The 1572-nt window shown below is 40.3% G+C and overlaps 1 protein-coding gene across 1 annotated transcript; it reads left to right on the top strand.

The window, feature by feature from the left end:
* Positions 1-1279, top strand: LOC117557574 (plexin-B2-like; the record flags this gene model as incomplete). The annotated part of the gene is given in 1 exon segment (XM_034233455.1): positions 1-1279. A coding segment is annotated over 1 exon segment (106 nt), but the record flags the coding sequence as incomplete, so codon positions are not given.
* Between the last annotated feature and the right edge of the window lie 293 nt (positions 1280-1572).

The raw sequence follows: 1572 nt of genomic DNA, 5'->3' as shown, positions 1-1572 counted from the left end.
GATCATCAAGTCTCTGGACGAGGACCCGGCGGCCCAGAATAAGCAGCTGACGCTCCGCCTCCAACAGATCGCCGCCGCACTGGAGAACAAAGTCACTGACCTTTGACCTCAGTGAAGGTCGGATACTGAAACACACAGGAAGTTGTTTTTCCCGGGAATGGACCTAAAAGGAGGACGAGCTCACGGACTCTAAGGAATGTTTTGACCATAATAAGGACTGAAGTGGGAGGAGCCACAGGAAGCTGATGGCCATATAAGGAGTGACGGAGGGAGATGTTACGAATGAACGAAGATTTTTGGACAATTTAAGAGAGAAAAGAGTGGTGGGAACACTTCCGGAGAGACAACACCAAGAAGGCCATTTTAAAATGTGTGAAATCAAAGGGTTATTTTTTTAATTCGGTGTGATAGTCGGTCCTTTTTGCTTCTCTGCACCACCATTTATTTTATCATTCAAGGACTAAAGAAGTGCCACTTTTAGGATGAAGAATTTACATAAAAAGACATTACCAAATATTTTCTTTATATACGACGCAGCCCTTTTTTATTTGTTTTGGAAGTACTACCACTTGCGTATCACAGAACTGTGGATTTGAGGTCAATATTTTTTGTTTCCACACTAAACGGCAACAAGAGAAATCGGATGTTTTCTCAGTGAAAGAAAATCGTTTCATCCTAACGCGTTTATTTAATCGACCAATGGAAACCCACTACGGTACACACCACTGGCCAATCAGGGCTCTTGGTTGAGGAGAGTGAATTCAGGGTACGATGTCCAAAAAAAACACATAATTTTAACCTTTTTTTAATCATACCCAAATGTTGTTTTTCATATCGGATCATGTGACGACACCACGCAGATTATTCGTGTTATTCTCTGTAAGCAGGCTTTCCATGTATGAGAAGGATCTTTTTAATGGACTGATACAAAGCCACTTAATTGCTTTATTTTGCAAAGTGTTAATCAGGGTGGTTCATATCCATGTGCAAGAGTGTGTGAGTCTGTGTTCAACATTTGTATCATCACCGGTTTGCTTGTTTTTACCTGTCTGCCTAATCATGCTTAAAAAACACTTTTACTTTGATTTGTTTTTATAATCTTTTTAGTCTCACCTCTGATTGCCCTTCATATATATAATGCTGCTTTTCGTTTCTGCGCACATGTGAGGAGGTGAAGTGTCTTCTGAAGACAGGGTATCCATGCCTCCTTCAAAAAGGCGTCGAATAAATCAAAATGTGAGATGTTAAATGTATTAAATCCAGTTATTGTTTTCGTCCACCGTGCTTTACAAGTGTTCATCCAATACACAGGACTCTTTAAAGTAGAGACACTACACACTGATATACACCTGAACATCAGCAGGAGAGCACTCTTTAAAGTAGAGACACTACATACTGATATACACCTGAACATCAGCAAGAGAGGACGCTTTAAAGTAGAGACACTACATACTGATATACACCTGAACATCAGCAGGAGAGGACTCTTTAAAGTAGAGACACTACATACTGATATACACCTGAACATCAGCAGGAGAGGACTCTTTAAAGTAGAGACACTACATACTGATA

This window comes from Gymnodraco acuticeps, unplaced genomic scaffold, assembly GCF_902827175.1.
Source record: "Gymnodraco acuticeps unplaced genomic scaffold, fGymAcu1.1, whole genome shotgun sequence".
Lineage (NCBI taxonomy): Eukaryota > Metazoa > Chordata > Actinopteri > Perciformes > Bathydraconidae > Gymnodraco > Gymnodraco acuticeps.
Note: the sequence above shows the minus strand (reverse complement) of the source record. Positions and strands in the feature narration are given on the sequence as shown.